General features: G+C 42.9%; 2 protein-coding genes across 3 annotated transcripts in view; both read left to right on the top strand.

The window, feature by feature from the left end:
• The first annotated feature begins 3,359 nt into the window (after positions 1-3,359).
• LOC115522868 (basic proline-rich protein-like) lies at positions 3,360-5,837 on the top strand. The gene is made up of 2 exons (XM_030328445.1): positions 3,360-3,449; positions 4,731-5,837. The coding sequence occupies exons 1-2, from the start codon at positions 3,360-3,362 to the stop codon at positions 5,835-5,837; spliced, it is 1,197 nt and encodes a 398-aa protein (XP_030184305.1).
• Positions 5,838-6,043: 206 nt separating this feature from the next.
• IGF2BP2 (insulin like growth factor 2 mRNA binding protein 2) overlaps positions 6,044-16,432 on the top strand; it is a 157,823-nt gene continuing 147,434 nt past the window's right edge. Inside the window, exons 1-2 of one of the 2 annotated variants that reach the window (XM_030329468.2) lie at positions 6,044-6,304; positions 7,888-7,948. In XM_030329468.2, the coding sequence (XP_030185328.1) occupies positions 6,127-6,304; positions 7,888-7,948 (239 nt within the window). In that variant the 5' untranslated portion in view covers positions 6,044-6,126. The remainder of the gene's footprint in view (positions 6,305-7,887; positions 7,949-16,432) is intronic. The other variant, XM_030329470.1, reaches the window with a different exon arrangement.

Below are 16,432 nucleotides of genomic sequence, written 5' to 3'. Positions count from 1 at the left end.
TTCACTAATCCTCATGCAAAAATGAACCTCGTATATATTTGTGCACATATAGAATTTCTTTAGAGGAGAAATTGATAGGTCAAAGGGGGTGCATGTTTATTCATTTTCTCTGGAGTCATCAGTTTTTTTCCCTTTTTGGATCATGCATGGTTGTCCACAGCAATAGGAGAGAAGGCAGTGTCTACGGGCACAGATGCAGGTATGTGGGCTGATAAATTTGTTGAAGTGTTCTCATTGCTTCTATTTTCTCGGTGAAACAGAGAGCAAGGTTATCAGTTGAGACCTAGGGTGGATGAAGAGCAATTGGAGGGAAGAGGATGTGGAGAGAGGTGAGATACGTAAAGGCGATCTAGGAGAATGGGAGATTGCCAGGGAGTGCTATAGGCCTACGTCTTCAGTCCTACTAGATATTGACAAACTGTTCTTCAGAGGAATTATACCAACGTACACTCTTACCAGCAGTGGATGGAAGTTTCTGATGCTGTACATCTTCACCAATCCCTGTATTCAGAATTTCATAATTTTTGCCAAGTTAATGTTTGTGAATAGTTTTAATTTCCTCAATTTCTCAAGTTGAGCTTATTGTCCATTTGTTTCATTTTCTGTGAATTAGTTAATTCATGTTTTTTCCCATTTTTCTAACAGTTGTCTTTTTCTAATTTGTAGGTTCTCTTTATGCAGTTTGGATAATATACCAGTGTTTACATTATGACTATACAAATATTTTCACTGTTGAGCCTATGACCATTGCTCCTTTCTTCTATGACCATGTGTTTTTCCTAGAGTTAATGATTTCCTTTTCCATCTGCCTAGTTTTCCATATACCTGTGATTTTTTTCCCCAAATGCTCCAACATGCTTGGCATCCTATTAGAAACAATTACTATGTGTTCATACAGAAGTTCCATCTTTTCGTTCCTTGAGGTCCTCTCTTACTTAGCCACCTATCCTCTTGTTCCAATCTGTGTTGGTTGCTCTTTGGAAAACTGCATTGGTGGCATTCTGGATCTTCTATTCATCATCTCCTGGGTTGGATTCCAGATTTCCCAAATGTCGTATCTTCTTCTTCCATGGTTTGGCTGACACTTATTCTCTGGTAGCTTCCCCCAAAATGAGGATATATCTGGATCCTTGAATGTCTTTTTTTCCCAAGTAAACTCTATGCCCAGGATGGGGTCAAACTCAGGACCCCAAGGTCAACAGTTGCATGCTCTTCCAACTGAGCCAGCCAGGTGACTGGCTCTGATCTTTTTGCTGTGCTTTCACTAAACCCTTTCAATCTGAAGAACTAGGTCTTTAATTCTGGAAACTGTTTTTGTTGTTGTTGTTTTGGTGGGAGGCATTATTTTCTGTTCTCTTTTTCTCAAAGTTGTTTCTGAGTCAACATTTGAATCTGATTTTAGGTGTGGAGCAGATGCTTTATTATGTCTCTATGCTTTTGCATTTTCCTTCTGCCTAGCATGCAGACTCCTTCTCCTGTCCTAGCAAATCCCTGCTTATCTTTCAAAACCCATTTCTGATATCAGTTCTTCCATGACGATCCCCTCCCTGACCCTAGACTGAACGAGATGCTCTTTCCTCTATGCTCAAAGTCTTTTATGGCATCTCTAATGCCATTGTATAAAGTGTTTATATATCTGCCTCTGCCCCTTTCCCTCCACCCCCCACTGATCCTAAATGCTTTGATAGGACAATGTTTATCCATTTCTGTATTCTCAGTGCCTAACAGTGTGTAATGGCATGAATAAATGAATGGATTCAATGAGGGGAGAAAAGTGAACATTCTCTCCCACTACATGGCAAGCATTGCACAAGATAGGTACAATCTCATATGCCTTCATTTAATCTTTTGAGCAAATCTCAAAGGATGTATAAGCAAATTGCTTATACAATAAATATTACCTGAACTTCTATTATGTGCAAGGTTTGATACTGGCCAAAGGATGAAAAAAAAAAAAAAACAAAAACAAAATTTCATTTCTCTAGAAATTCACCATATAGAAGACTTCTTTTTCCTCATATAATTTTTAAAAATTGACAATTCACATACCAAAAATTCACATTTAAAACCCACACTTCAATGGCTTTTAGTATATTCACAACGTCATGCAACGATCACCACTAGACAAGATATTTCTTATCTGTATGAAATGCCGTGTGTATTCTGGGGTCAAGTCAAAGGAGGAGGCAGTCTACCAGGGGAACAAACATTCCAGAGAAAGGAGATGTGCAATGAAGTAGAGCTGAGACAGCCCAGTATTTGAAAAAAATATGAAAAATACAGAGAAGCAGGAGTTTATGAAGTAGTAGGTTAGACTATTTTACAAATGAGGAATCTGAAACTCAGAGAGGTGAATTAACTCAAATAAGGTCAAACAATTTTTCTTCTACTAATTCAAGAAAAGCTGCTAAAAGACCTTACCCTACCACTACATCATTCCCAATGAGCAAGCAGGTGCTGACGCCACCAAATACTGAATTGGCTACAAATATTGCTTTCCCCCCAGCCTTCTGGCAAGGAGGCTTCATTTTCCCACCCAACTCCGTGCATTACCTAGCACCATTGGCCGTTCAGACCACCATCATTAGTTGAGCAAAAACATTTCTGGTGTGTTTTTGTAGATTCAGAAGGTTAAGGTGACCACAGTGAGGCTATCAGAAGGTGCTCTGTCCACAGACAGAAATATTTTGGTCATGAAAGTCCAAGGGGTGCCTGGCTGGCCCAGCAGGTGGAACATGTGACTCCTGATCTCGGGGTTGTGACTTCGAGCTCCATGTTGGGTGAAGAGATCATTAAAAAAAAAACTTAAAAAAGTCCAAAATGAAGACTTAACACTTCACAGCCTCTGTTTAGCTAAAATATGCTTTCCAGTCCTGTTTCAATCTCTCTGTATGACCAGGAAGAAATTTTACTTTTCTGGACCTCAGTTCTCCTACCTGCAGAGTGACATTAGGAAATCTTGTCCCAGCTACCCCACTGCAAGCTTGCCCAAAGGAATCACTGAAAAATCACGAGGCTCTGTACTGCCTTCAACATTCTTGAGGAAAAGGTTAATATGCCTAAAAGTAATATGCCTAATATAAAAATGTCTCCAAATTTTTGACCTCAGTTAAACAATCATAAAAATCTTGGCTTATTAGGCTTAAGTTCAGTCTAGATTCATCTCCATTTCAACTCTCTAGGAGGGAATAAGTTAGGGGAACTCAGGAGAAAATAAAGTTTTGTCAGGCAGGGGCAATGACTTCTGGATTTCTGCTTTTCCAAGTTGAGGCTGTCCTGTTCTCTACCATGTGAAAGAGCAAATCTGCATTCTAGGATATGAAACTGTGTGTGCTACAAATCAGAGGGATGGTGGAAACATGTCCTCCTTACAAAATGCTGGCATGACAGAAGACACAAAGTACAGCAGTGAACAGTTACTTCTCAGAAACAATTTTCAAAGTGACCAGGTGAAACATGCTGAGAGAGTTCACCAGAAGCCACCTTGGCTAAGAATCTTTAGATCCTTGCTGCCCGCTACAGAATCCATGCTAAAACGTTTGTGGTTTTGCAAACGTAGGACCAAGGAATTGATATGCCTGAAAATATTCCACAACAAAAAAGCTTTACTAACCTTTCAGAGAAGAGCAAGATTAAGTACCCCTGCCACTCTCATTTCTCTTAGAAGATGCAAATTTGAATTATTGGAAATAAATACCAATTAGGGGCATCTGTGTAAATAATCTGAAGATCACTACCTCTTGGTCTGCATAGGTTTATATACACACAGTTTTCATTTATGATTCTCCAGTACATTTTGGTAGGAAAGCATCTACGCTCAGTTTATCCCACTCCAGGAGCAGTAAAATCCAATCCTTTTTTAGAGAGAGGAAATTTGAGAATATTTGAGAGCAAAGCCAGAATTCAAATAACTGCAATATCTAGGTAAAAATGTATCCATTCTTTCTCCTCTGGACAACGAATTATTTAAGGAGATCTCCCTCTCCAAAAGAAAATATTTTAAAGCTCATCAGCTCCTAAGAAAAGCATTAAATGTGTTGCCACTGTCTCAACACCCTACTCAATTATCTTTCATATGGACTTCAAAACAGCCCTTCAAGATTTGGTTGTTTTCTTCTCTTTTCTTTCTTTCTTCCTTCCTTCCTACTGATGAAGAAACTTAGGCTCACAGATGCTGGAACGTTCTAAGCCACACAGCTGGGGGCAGAAAGGAGGAAGGTCTGAGTTCTAAGCCTATAGGCCTTCCACCTGCCAGGGCGTCCCAAACAAGAATTACCTGGGAGTACTTAAGGAAAATACAAACTCCAGGCTCACAGTCAGTCTTCAAAGAAAGGGGCCTGGAAACATGCTTTTAAAAAGACAAACAAACAAACAACACAAACAAACAAGCCGTGCTCCCTCCTACCCCTTGGTTAATAGAAAAGCTTAGGAAAGACAGTACATCACAGCCCAGCCAAGAGATCTGAAGCTGTTCCATTTTCACCAAGAGACCCCCCCCCCAACGTCCCCAAGAACTCTTATTTCTCTCGTCAACCCATCACCCCCACTAAAGCCCCCACAAGTCCAGATCTTGGAATCATCTTCTGCCCTTTCTTCACTACTGAATCCTGCCAATTTTCTTCTTCCCTGCAGAATTTTATTTCCTGGCTGGGACTAGGCTCTAACCACCAGACTTCCAGCCGGGCCCAGGAACTCCCAACCGCCTCCAGCCCTTCTGGCTCCTTCCCTAGCCCCTCGGCTCGGGCTGCTATCAACGCAACCCTGCCTCTTCCGTCGGTCACGTTGTTTCCTCCGCTTGGAAGGACCTCTTTCCTCTCCGGGCCCTTCCCAGCGGTTGGGGAACTCCTACACAGCCCAAGCGCCTCCGCTTCCAGCCACCCTCGCCTCCCACCACCCCTGCTCTGGGACCGAACCCGGCCTCGAAATCCAGCAGCAAGCGTCCGTCCTCCTGGCCGCAGCCCCTACCCCCTCCCCGCTGGCCTCCCCACCCGCCACCTGGCTTCGCAGCGGCCGTTCGGGAAGCCCTCGGCACTTCCCAGAATAGAGAGCAGCTGCCAACGTCAGGCTGCCGCCCGCCGCGGGGTTCCGGGCGCACGGGGTGCGGGCGGAGGGGACGTGACTACGCTCTGGCCTTCCGTCTCCCCCAACGGGCCGGGAAACTGAGGCCCAGGGCTGGCGGCAACTTCTCCAGGGTGCACAGTCCCGGGCCCCAGGCGTCCCGACCCCCGTCCGCGATCCCTCGACCACACGCGCCGCCCGGTCGCCCCGGAGAGCCGGGCGAGGAGCGGGTCTCCGAGCGAGCGCTCCGCCCGGGACCGCGCAGGGCGCCAGACGCGGCCAACTCGCCGCGAAAGTTGTTGTCTCCCAGCCTGCCCTCGCCTCTCACCTCCGAGACACACCTTCTCGCGGGCCCTGGCAGCCGCACTCTCACATCCGGTCCACCTTGCGCACACCCCTCTCCACGCTCTCTCACGGCCCCTCTCCCTCCCACGCCTGCAGCGGGCGGCCGCTCCCCCGCGCCCCCTCGTGCACTCCCACCCGCGGCCGGGGCGCGCCTTCCCCGCCCCGCCGCACGCCTGGCCTCCGCGCCGCGCCCGCCCGGGCTTCTGGCGCCCGGGAGCCCCAGCCCCGGGCCGCGACCCGCTTCCGCCCGCCCGGCGGGCGGCAGAAGCCAGGGTAGCCGCGCGGGGGGCGAGGGGCTCGGCTGCGCGGGGCGGGGAGGGGGCGCTCGCTCGCTCACTCTCGGCTGCGCACACGCCCGTACAAACTCTCACACAGACACACGCGGGGTGCGCTGCCGCCGCCCGCCGCTGCTCCTCCTCCCGCCACCGCCTTGAGAGGGAGAGAGAGGGAGGCAGAGAGAGCGCTTTGTCCGCGCGCCGCCGCCCGGCCCGGGACTCTGCCCCGAGGAGGCAGCCGCGCCGAGTCCCCGCCTCCGCCTCTGCCCCCGGGCGGGCCGGGCCGGCCGCGGTGGGGGGAGCCAGGCTGAGGGTGGGGGTGGGTGGCGGGCGGGCGGAGGGCGGGGAGGGGGGGCGGAGGAGGAGGAGGAGAGACGAGGGCAGCGGAGGAGGCGAGGAGCGCCGGGTACCGGGCCGGGGGAGCCGCGGGCTCTCGGGGAAGAGACGGATGATGAACAAGCTTTACATCGGGAACCTGAGCCCCGCCGTCACCGCCGACGACCTCCGGCAGCTCTTCGGGGACAGGAAGCTGCCCCTGGCGGGACAGGTCCTGCTCAAGTCCGGCTACGCCTTCGTGGACTACCCCGACCAGAACTGGGCCATCCGCGCCATCGAGACCCTCTCGGGTGAGCAGTCGCCGCTGCCCCCTCCCCCCGCCTCGCCCAGCTCAGGCCGGGACGGCGCCCGGAGGGAGGCCGAGCCCGGCGGGCGGCGCCCGGCGGGGGCTCCCGCGCCCGCACACTCACTTCCACGCACCAGACCCTCAACTCTCGCCGCCGGCCCGCTCCCGGGACGGCCCGCTCCCCTCCCCCCACCGCTCCGGATTCCCCCCTTGCCCTCCCAGCCGCAGCCCTGGGGCGACCCCCGTGCCGCTCCGAGGGTGTCTGGGGCTCGCTCGCTCTCTGGGGGCACCCCTCCTTCCCTATGCTCCCGGGCTGCTCTCCAGAGTTTCCCCACCCCCATCCTCAGAGAACCCCCGTTCCCTCTCTTCCCTGACCTTCGCGTCACCCCCTTTGTCAGGGACCCCCTTCCAATCCTGCATCTCTTTCTCTCTTGACCGGACCTTACCCCTATCCTTGCCTCGTGCCCGGGACCTCTCGCCCTCTGGCGTCCCCTGAGCCGCACTCTCCTTTGGAGCCCCCTCCCCACCTCGCCTCGCGGTCCCCCACTTTCGGCACCCCCTCGGCGCCACCCTGATGATCCCCTCCAAGGTTTCGGGACTCCCCCAACCCCAATCCCTGCACGACGGCACATCTCTCTCGGTCCTCTCCCGAACCTTAGTCCCCTCTCGCTCGTCTCTCAAGCGCTCCTATTTTTCTCTGAATTTTTTGTCCGATTTTATTGAGAAGAACTCGGGGCTGGGGGCTTTCCGCCGCCTGTCCCCCCGCCTCCCGCTCGGCCAGAAGCACCTTTTTACGAGGTGCCCTGTCTCAACTCGGTGGGGGCCCGGGCTGAGAACCGGGAAAGAGGCGACCGGGGGGCCCGCGAGAGCGCTGGAGCCCAGACGGGAGACGGAGAGCGACACACACACACTCGCGCGCGCGCGCACTCACCAACTCTCCCTCTCGCACACGCACCGCTCGGAGCCGCGCTCGCCCCAAGGCCGGGAGCCTGTGCCCCCCGAGCCCCGGCCCGGCGGAAGACCCTTCCCCACGGGTGCGCGGGGTGGGGGCGGGGCGGCGGCGAGGCCAAGGTGACACCCTGGAGCCGGCCGGGACTGGGCTCTCGCAGCTGCGGCCCCGGGGTGGGGGGAGGTGGGTGGGGGGCTTCGGTGCGTCTTCTCCGGGCCACCGGGTGGAGAAGTCAGGGAGGGGAGCGCAGCGGAGCCCTCGGGGCCCGGGTTAGCGGAATGGAGAGGTGGGGGCCGGGAGAGGAGCGGGGCCGCGCCAGCCCTGCAGCTTGAGTTTCAAATGAGCTCATCCTTTCAAATTGGCGCCGCTCTTTATTAAATTTGTTTTTCCGGTAATGCCACCCACAGCTATACCTGGGGTCGGATCCGGGCTCGCGCCCTTCCCACCTCGTCCCGAGACACGGGGCGCCCACCTTGCTTCCCACTGGCAACCAAGTTTGCCCAGCTCGAGCCCGGTAGGAGACCCCTTGAGGGCGCCCGAAGGCGGAGCCCGAGCGTGGAGTTCTGTGCGTGCCCCTCCTAGACCCCCGCCGGTTTGATCTAAGGAAGGTTCTGAGTGCTTTAATTTCTGTTTTAAAGGTAAAGTGGAATTGCATGGGAAAATCATGGAAGTTGATTACTCAGTCTCTAAAAAGCTCAGGTAAATATATTTTGCTTAGTTATTTTGTGATAGGGCTTAACGTATAAATACCACAGTACACTCAGTTTTTTAAAAATGTGCTTTTATAGTTAAAAAACTGCTTTTGTTTGTTTTGTTGGTGGAGATAACGTAGTTTAGAAAGTTAGATTTTTTACTTTCATTATATAAGGTGTTTACTGTACTTGGAAAATATCTGGTGCCTTATTGGGGGGTGGGGGGTGGCGAACTCTAGCTGTGTGAAATTCGCTGGGACCGTTAAACTTGTTTATCAAAACTTGCCTCCCACCCCCCTCACTCCCACCCCTACCCCCAGCACAGTGGCTACAAATGCTTGTCAAGACTTCCTGTGAGATGTTAAGAGTAAATATTTACTTTGTCAACTAAATTGCTTAACTAAACTTCGCGATTAATTAGTTTTCTTTTTTAGATAGCTTAATGTTGAATAATAAAATAATTCAGTAAGAGGTCAGTATTTTGCATAGCATTGTAAAGAAGTGGGTTGTTTGGAATGGGTGGCAGTTAAAAAGCCAGACTTTTTTAGTCCCTGAGACTACTGAATATTGCTTCTGAGCGTTTTGTTGTTGTTGTTGTTGTTGCTTTTAAGATATGTTTGAAGCTAAACAAGTATCTCTATGAGTTCTGTAGCTACATTTAAGGGCACTGTTGTTAATGAAGGAGTAAAGAATTTTGTGGAAGTTGGATTTCTCCACAGTGATTTGCCTGCAAGAGAAATATCTCTGTGAGGAGAGAATGAGGGAGAACATCTTTGTTTAAAGCTTATTGTGGACTTTAAATTGGGCCCCTTTATTACTCATTCTAGGTTTTTTTTTTCTTCTCCCATGTGTTGTAACTTAGTTTATATCCCGTTCACATACATTTCTTCACCATTAGTCATTAAGTAGCTGGACTGAAAACTCTTAAGTCTTTGATTTGCCACCTTTACATTTTCTGATACTCAACAGTGCAACCACTTACTTGATTTTTGCCAGGATAAAATAGATTCTAAAACAAACCATAATAATTTTATAAATACTTAGATGTTTTGTTGAAGAGGTTTTAAAAAACTGTGGGCTCATTTTCAGATACTTTTATTTTAACTAAGCAACAGAATATCTTCTTTGCAAATGATTGTGGCGTATCAGAAAGCTTATGCCTTTAAAAAAAGGCAAAAGTTATGATTTGCAGTTTCAAATGAAATATAAAGCTAGTTTTTCTCTCTAGGAACAGATGTAATGTGTAGCTGATTGGTTTTTCAGTTAAGTATTCTAAATTTGTATACTTCTATATATGTGTGTGTGTGTACTTTTTTTTTTTTACCTGAGAAATCCAAGTTGAAGCTTTCTGATGTATTAAGTATTTATTAAGAAATTTAAATCACTCATCTTTTACAACACTTGAAAATTTGATGAAAATATTGAACAAGGTTTGAAAGAACCACCTAAAACATTTGAAGGGCTATTATTCTATAAATGCCGAATTCTATTGGCTGTATAGCTGTTCTGAGTCCTTTTTTGGGTTATAATTAATAAAAAAAAATCACTAGAATTTTAACTTTGGTGAGTTGGTGTCTCATTTCATGTTATGAAGTGCATTATCTCATGTTGCAATGTAAGTAAAATACTAATTTAAAGTTACTAACATCTCCTAAGACTTCTCACAAGTATACTTCTTCTAAACTTTTTCTTTCAAAATGCAGGAGTTATTTGCTGTTAGCCAGAGTGTCATTTAACTAATTTTGTTGTGTTTATGTAAGAGTTCAGAATTAAAAGCATGTCCCCAATTTTTAGTATTAATTAAATAAAGAACAAACTAGGACTTAAACAGCCTTATTAGTACAAGATTTCTTTGAACATGTGGGCAATATAAAATACCTAGGAGGTAGATTAAAATGCGCTGTGTATGATTCACTACACTGAAGACGTCTGACATACCAAATGTATGCATAAGCTGCTGTTTTAGAGGGTTGCATCATTTCTGATTGGATGGCTTTACTCTTTTTTTTCCCCCTTTACTTTATTGGTTTAAAATGCAGGAATTAGTTACTTGTTCTGCAGGCTAAGGGAGAGATGTCTAATGACTGGTGTTGTGTACTGAGCTCAGACCCCTGGGATGAAGCAGCTGTATGTTCTCATGTACAGGGCACTACCACGGTGCTGGCTTTCAAAAAGCAGGGTACTGTGACATTTGAAACCAAAGCTTTTATGTTATATGGTGACTATTTTGGTGTTCCTTTGTTGCATTTCCATGAAATTTAACAAGTTAGAAGCAAATTTGTCAGCGTTAAGTCAGTTCTATATGTGGTTTTTGTGTTAGTTGAAGTGAAAATGTGAAGAAAACAATTCATCCTCATTGCTTGCTTACTTAAAAATCATTCAACAACTGAGTGCTCATTTTCTTTATATTGTTCTGATTTCTTTCTGCTCTCAGGAATGAGTTTTAATATTTACATTCCAAATAGACTTTTTAAAGCTAATGATAATTTGGGAGGAGATGTTTTTATCTTAAGTTATGAAATTATTGGCATGCCATTTGCTTACCAATTGGGTCTTTTGTTAAATGTCATTCTAGCATCATTTTATATGTGCTATTATAGTAGACAGACTATATAACCATTATATTCTCGGGGTCATCAGAAGTAGAAAACTCTTGTTTTTTTTTTTTTTTTCTTTTTGGTACATGTGTTTCATTCTTATTAGATGCAAATTATTGTAATGTAAATCATAGACACACCACCTATTTTTTACTTTCTAAGTTGGTTTCAGGCTCTGCTGAATAAAAATCTTTGGATCTTTTTTCTCTATTCATATTTCTTGGTAGTGTATATGAATCAAAGATTGCTTAAAGAGGAAGAAACTGGAAATTGCTTTAAAAATCTGTTAAAAGTTGTGGAAAATGCCTTGACAGAAATTTCATTTTTCTTGTTTTTAGTTGGAAAAAAATATATATGTACATATCTGTATATGTACCTACACACTTGCACACACACACACACACACACACACACGCACCCACATCACGTATATTGTTTGGAGCGAGAACATACGCTAACCTGAATGTGCTTTGTAACTAAAGTTGAATGATTCTGTGAGAAACAAAACTTTCAAAAATGTGATTTCTGCCCACTGCTAGGAAGTAACCAAGTGGTATAGACATGCTTTCACTGAGATGGTGTGAATACTATGAGATAGTGTAGGAAAAAGCTATGAATTTGTCTTTCATGAGTTAAAAATCAGTAATTGTGTTGTCTCCAATGCAAATGAATTCAGTCTCCTATAGGAATGTTAAAGAAAACAGTATCTCAATTGTATTTTGCTTGTATGTACTACATTGTGTATAGTTGAATTAAATACCAAAAAGAAAAAAAACAAAAACAAAAACAAAAAAAAAACCCATCCAACCTCAAGCCCTTCCTGCAACAAAGGCTTTTGCTGCATCAATTTTTAATTTTGAAAAGATTTTTTTAGGTTAAAATTATATGGTAGGCTTCTATTTAAAGAATTTGTTGAATTAAAAATTGATGCCTGAATTTAATTAAATAGATTCCATGTGTGGATATAATGTATATTAATATAAAATACATGTCAAACTGTAAGATAACTTTAATTTGGCTTTGAGTTGGACATTACATTTCCCATTTTAAAAAAGGCTAATAATTTTTTCATATGGTTCTAGGCTATGCCATAAACAATTACACATTTTTGTAACCTTTAAGAGATAAGTATTAGAATTAAAATACAAGCAATAAAAAAAACAGTTGATAATTCAGGTGGTAGTGTAGGTTTAAAATTCAAGCTTACAAATATTAAAAAACTGGTCATTTGATGTTTTTACCTTATTTAGTTAAATATTAAAAGCCACTGAAATCTACAAATCAAAATAGTTTTTATGTACTGCTTGATTTTCCAATTTGTCAAATTCATCTCCATTTTAAATTTGTATTGTAGCAATTTATGAAAGTTTTAAATGGCTACATAAACATTAATTCTAAAAGGTGATTTGGTGATATGTGATGCATTTGTCAAATTGTGTTTTTTAAAATAATATTTCCTTGTAATTATGGCTGGGGATAAGATGACCAGTAAGGGATGGTCTCAAAGGTTTATTTTTTATTATTTTAACCTGAGATTACATAAAGATGAGAGAAGATTAGTAATATTTTGTAGCACCTTTTATACGTAATGATATAATGTATTTTCTTTAAGAAGAGTTTTTATAAAGGACATTAGGCAGTTTGGAACTAATTGCATATCAAAATCAACATTTCACTATTTTGAGTAAATGTTTTTATTTTATGGAGGTTGATCCAGTTTTTCAAGTGGGGGGGGTATGTAAATGATGTTGAAATGTGCATAAAAGGATAGGAACTTGGGCACATTTATTGAAACTCAGATTTCTACAGGAACTATTTACACATATTTGATACTTCTCAGCTTTCTAAATATTTGCTGTCTATCGCTGAATCACTCTTCCAAGTCTTCTAATGGAATTCTCAAAAGTAGATGAGCAATTGGCCAGTTGTGAGAGGATATTATTTGAGCTAAGTGTGTCATCTCTGTGATTCAGTGGGGTGTGTGCACATGGGTGTCTGTGTGCGTGTGTGCTTTGTGGGGGACAGTAGTTTCAGACAGATGGTATCAGGAGGGAAGAGAAGGAAATCTTTAACTGAGCAACGATTGCTCTGGATTTCAGTCTTGACAGGGCAAATGAAAATTGCTAGGTGTTTGAACTTTGTGACAAAGGGAATCAGTATTTGCTTTGAGTGATGCATGACTCTTATAGGTGCTTAACCTTGTGGAAGCCAGGGCTCAGGTACCTGTGTGGCTTCTTCAGTGAGCTTGCTGCTGGGAGGACCATCCAATGCACAATCTATTCTTCCTTTCTTTTGCTTGGATATCCCTTCTCACTAGTAGAGTTAGTTAGCTCAGTGACTCTGTGAAGGCTCTGATGATCTATGAGCCATTTTTATAAATGATAGAAAATTAAAGATTTGAATATGCATTTTCACTTAGGAATTCTATACTGTGGAAGACAGATTATTTTACATAACAAGTACTCTGACGGAATCAATTTCATTAGAAGCATAGTATTAGACTGGTTTCTTTGGAGACTTAAAAAAGTTGAACTATAAGTTTCAAAATACATTTTTAAAAATTCCACTTAAATGCCACCAACGTGTCTTCATTGTTCTTTTCTGCGTTGAAGAACAGAGTAGTGTGACTTGGCTGAGCCAGTTTTTTAAACCAGTTTCCTAAAACTTTTAGTCAAAAGCATCATGTCTCAAAAGTTATGATTGACTTCTTAATTTGAAGGATGGGATAGTTCTGTTGAACAAAACATGCCCAAATAGTTTATTAGTCAAAGTTTATCCTTTTTACACTGAAATTCAAGTCCAATTACTTTGGGTAGTCATTCAAAACACTATCACTGAAGAAAAACATAATAGCAAATAAACAACAAACACCTACTAGTAAAGATAACAGTGCTTCCTCCCAGTTATCATCATTAAAATATTTTTTAAAATCTTTTACTTTATAATTTAACTTCATGCTTACAAAGTTATAATTTTCATTTGGTGGCATGGACTCTATGGGTTCTATTTTGGGCAGCAAAATTGCAGAGTGCTCAAAGCATTATTTTTAAGGTTTTTCTTTTCCTGTTTTGATCATGTACTTTGGTCTTTCCATAAAATAGTGAAGAAAAATTATTTTCTTTTATAGAAAAATTCAGATTCTGTTGTGCTTTGGCTTCTAAAGATGAGGGAGAATATAGTAATTATTTCTTTAATTTGGTGTAAAGTTTGGTGGCATATGGAGGTAAAGATTAAGTAGACCAGAGAAAATGGATGCTTTTGCACTCATAGCAGGCAGTCAAATCTAAAAGCTAACCCAGCTAACCCATCATTTAATAGATACATGTCTCCTTCCCAAGCCTCTATTTCTCACTGCATAATAAGCTTGCATTTTTGAGATACATTTTGTTCATTTATTCCTGGATTTCCTTACTATTTATCTGTTCTATACTTTATTCTGAAGATGTGAACATTAGTTAGAATTGTTTACTCTCAAGAACATTTCATTAAAGAGGTGTTTTAATAAGTCCAATAAATGAAAAGAGTTCTGATGCATATTTTAGACTTTCTGATATTTACCTATATCATAAGAAATGTTGTTACCTAATGACCAGGAAAATATGTATGGGACCATTGCAGTGAGAATGGTATTTTCAGTTTTTCTCATTATCATATAATTAATGTGTGCCTTAGGGGGAAGCTTGGATTTTTAATTTTTGTTTCAAATGTGCTCAGAAAGGTGGTTTCATGATTCCATGCATTGATATGTGAATAATGCTATTGTTATCGCAGAGAGATACACATATTTTTTATGTGCCTGTATCTTATATTCATATAATACTGATGATGTCCCAGCCTCTTCACATTATTTCATTTATTCCAAATAATAATGGGAAGAAGATGGGACAATTAATATCATCCCCTTTTTCAGATGAGGAAACTTAGTTTCAGAGAAATTTAATAATTTGCCTGAGGACACATACCCATTAAATAGTAAAGCTAGGGCTAGAACCCAGGTCTTCTGATCCTCAGTCCACAGTGCTGAGACTTTTTTTTCTTCACTTGTTTAAATTAAAAAAGTCAATCTAAGTGTTGTATGGTTCAAAAGGTGCCATTCAAGAGTAATGGAAATAACTGAAAATAGATTTGTTTGTGAATGACCCTTTGCAACAATCTTACTCTTACATCATGCTGAATGATCTGTACTTTGTTATTTTTTTTTTTAGGAAAAAAATAATTAGAAACAGTCAATTTAAACATTAACAGCAGCATTACCTCCTTTTATCACCATGCTTGCCCATAGACAGAAATGGGGTTGGATTTTATTGTTGTTGTTGTTGTTACATTGCTTTTTTCAGTGGCTGCATTCCTGTGTTAAGAAATAGAACACTGCCAGGGAAGATGTATCTCTCGACATCTTGAGCCGCACGCATTAGGCAGTGAGCTGTAGCCCTGGTTAAGACTAGAAGCCATGTGGAAAAGGAAAGTCTAGCTCAGGGAATTGCTTGGGTGGGTTCTTCCCAGGTTTTAACCAACCCATTGCTGGAGGTCAGGACTGTGTTCTGGTTTGTTTTCCTGGTAACTGTCAGATCTTTCCCTAGATTTGGTGTTTCTCTGCTTCAGTTTCTGTACAGAATCTGGCCTTTGGCTTCTCCGTGGGGATGGAATGAGTATTAGTAGGACAGCATCCATGAGGTTTTCAGAGTTCCTCATTAATGACATAATCACTCAAAAACATATACTAAATAAGCATGTTAGGTACAGTCCATTTCCCCTTAATTGTAAACTTTTCCTGTATTTATCCTCTTGTTTCCTTTAACTGTTGTGTACTATCATATTTATATGGTGGTGGAGGGAGGAAGGCATGATCAAGAAAACAATAGGTGAAAAGATTATTTTCAACCCCCCCCCCCATTTCTTTAAGTTAGTATAGTCTGGGGTAGGGTGTTGCATGTTCTGTGCAGTTCTGACTTGGAAAATGGGCGAAGAAAGGTAACTAGTAGTTAAAAAGCAGCTCGAAGGGTGGGTGATGTGTATTGAGGAGGGCACCTTTTGGGATGAGCACTAGGTGTTGTATGGAAACCAATCTGACAATAAATTTCATATATTGAAAAAAAAATAAAATAAAAAGCAGCTCGTGTCTTAGGTGCTACACCAGGCCTTATGTGTATCTTATTTTATCCTCACCACAGCCGGGGAAGATCTGTACCTCATCCCTTTTACAGATAGGGCTGTGAAGCTTCTGACTCAAAAGCAGCCCCTCCTTTCACCTGACAAAACCTGCTTGCTTCAAAGAAGCAGTGGCCCTATTACCTTTCCTGCCTCCTAATTGGAACATAGTAACAGCACTACTCCTCCAGCAGGAGCTGTGATAATTTTGCATAGGTCACAGGGTAACTTTGTATATTTTTCCCAATGCAGAATAAAAAATCTACATGTATACAACAGATATGCTGAGGAAGATAAGAGGCTGAAGTCCACTATATATTTAATTTAATATAATTGAGAAACAACTGAAAGTGTTAGTCGTAATTGGAGGGCACTTTCTGAAGTAGTCTTACTGTAGAGGCATTAGTAATTATAAAAGATAGATGTTTTAAAAAATCATTGTGGTTGAAAATGAAGTGTAAAAAAAAGACAAGCCATAATGTATGCATTGTGGGGAGAGGTCTGTATTCATGCCTTTGGCTCAAGTATATTTTTTTAAATCCTGAAAAATACAGCCTTTTTTGTCTAGGACCTAGAATGTTGCACAAAGTTTGGCATGCTTTCATTTTTATCTGTACATAAAAATGGCTTAGAGAAGGAAAATGGGGGATTCTCACAAATTGCTTTTCATAAGATGATTCATCTTATTAACATTAGAAAATTTTAAACCTTTTTGACACCTGGAAACAGTGAAAGCACAAGGAGTA

The sequence above is a fragment of the Lynx canadensis genome, chromosome C2 (genome assembly GCF_007474595.2).
Source record: "Lynx canadensis isolate LIC74 chromosome C2, mLynCan4.pri.v2, whole genome shotgun sequence".
Lineage (NCBI taxonomy): Eukaryota > Metazoa > Chordata > Mammalia > Carnivora > Felidae > Lynx > Lynx canadensis.
This window is presented reverse-complemented; position numbering and strand designations above follow the sequence as displayed.